The 1071-nt window shown below is 59.6% G+C and overlaps 1 protein-coding gene across 1 annotated transcript in view; it reads left to right on the top strand.

The window, feature by feature from the left end:
- TMEM63C (transmembrane protein 63C) overlaps window positions 1-1071 on the top strand; it is a 12203-nt gene that overhangs the window by 5159 nt on the left and 5973 nt on the right. Inside the window, exons 7-8 of the mRNA XM_010173194.1 lie at window positions 388-496; window positions 931-1005. Of these exons, the coding sequence (XP_010171496.1) occupies window positions 388-496; window positions 931-1005 (184 nt within the window). The remainder of the gene's footprint in view (window positions 1-387; window positions 497-930; window positions 1006-1071) is intronic.

Below are 1071 nucleotides of genomic sequence, written 5' to 3' on the forward strand. Positions count from 1 at the left end.
GGGAGCACCTAGGCACGGCGCTCACCACAGCCCCGTGCCAGGGACAGGGACAGGTCCCTGTGAGCAGCACACCACTCGCAGTAAGCCCTTGTGTCTGTCTGCACCACGTGTGAGCACAATCGTGGTGGCCAACGCACTGGCACTGCTCACTGCACCCCACTGCTGGCAGAGTGCTCTTGGGGTCGCTGAGCAGCCCCATTGCTGTAGCATCTGAGCCAACACTGTGGATGCTGCCCCTCTCGTCCCTGGGGTGGGGGTCTGGCAGCCAGCTCAGGGATATCCCGCTGGGCAGCAGGTGTGGCCACGGGTGAGACACTGAGCACCAGGCTGGTCCACATGCCACGCACCCACTGCAGCGCTCACTGATCTCCTCTTCCCATCCTCCAGGGACCGTCTCCTGTGGCTGCACAGCATCTTCGCCCTCATCTATTTCATCCTCACCGTCCTCTGCATGGCTCACCACTCTATCCACCTTGAATACAGAGAGAACGAGAAGGTGAGCAACCACCCCTCCTCCAGCCCTGCCTTGTTCAGCATCAATGGACAGCTTTGTGCTTTGTGGAAAGGATGGTCCTAGTAGGTAGGGAGAGCTTCAGAAACAGCCTGGGACTTGGCAGGGAAAGATATGGCTGTTTTTTTCCAGCTTCTGGGTAAAGTCTGCCAGTGCAGAGGCAAATCTCTCTCTCTTGCTGCCTTGTCTCTTGAGATTGAAACTCTGCTGTGTCCACCTGTCTGGGAGGTGGCAGCATCTGGCTATGGCCCTGAGGTCTGGGAGTGGGCATAGAGGAGGTCTGTGCTGACCAGTTTCTGGGGTGGCAGTCAGTACCCCAGCCTGCTTCTGCCTCCCCAGCAACTGGGCGAGTAGGGTGGCAGCGAGATACCCTGCAGACCCCCTGCCCACCCACCCCTCTGCTCCTTCTGCTCCCCCAGGTCGCCCGGACACTGATGGTTACCCACATCCCCAAGGAGATCACAGACCCTTCCCTTATCATCAAGCATTTCCAGTGAGTAGTAGTGTGCCACAGCCTCGCTAGGTGGCTGACAGGCTGGCAGGGGCTGACCCCCTCCCCC

This window comes from Antrostomus carolinensis, unplaced genomic scaffold, assembly GCF_000700745.2.
Source record: "Antrostomus carolinensis isolate BGI_N321 unplaced genomic scaffold, ASM70074v2 scaffold29048, whole genome shotgun sequence".
Taxonomy (NCBI): Eukaryota; Metazoa; Chordata; class Aves; order Caprimulgiformes; family Caprimulgidae; genus Antrostomus; species Antrostomus carolinensis.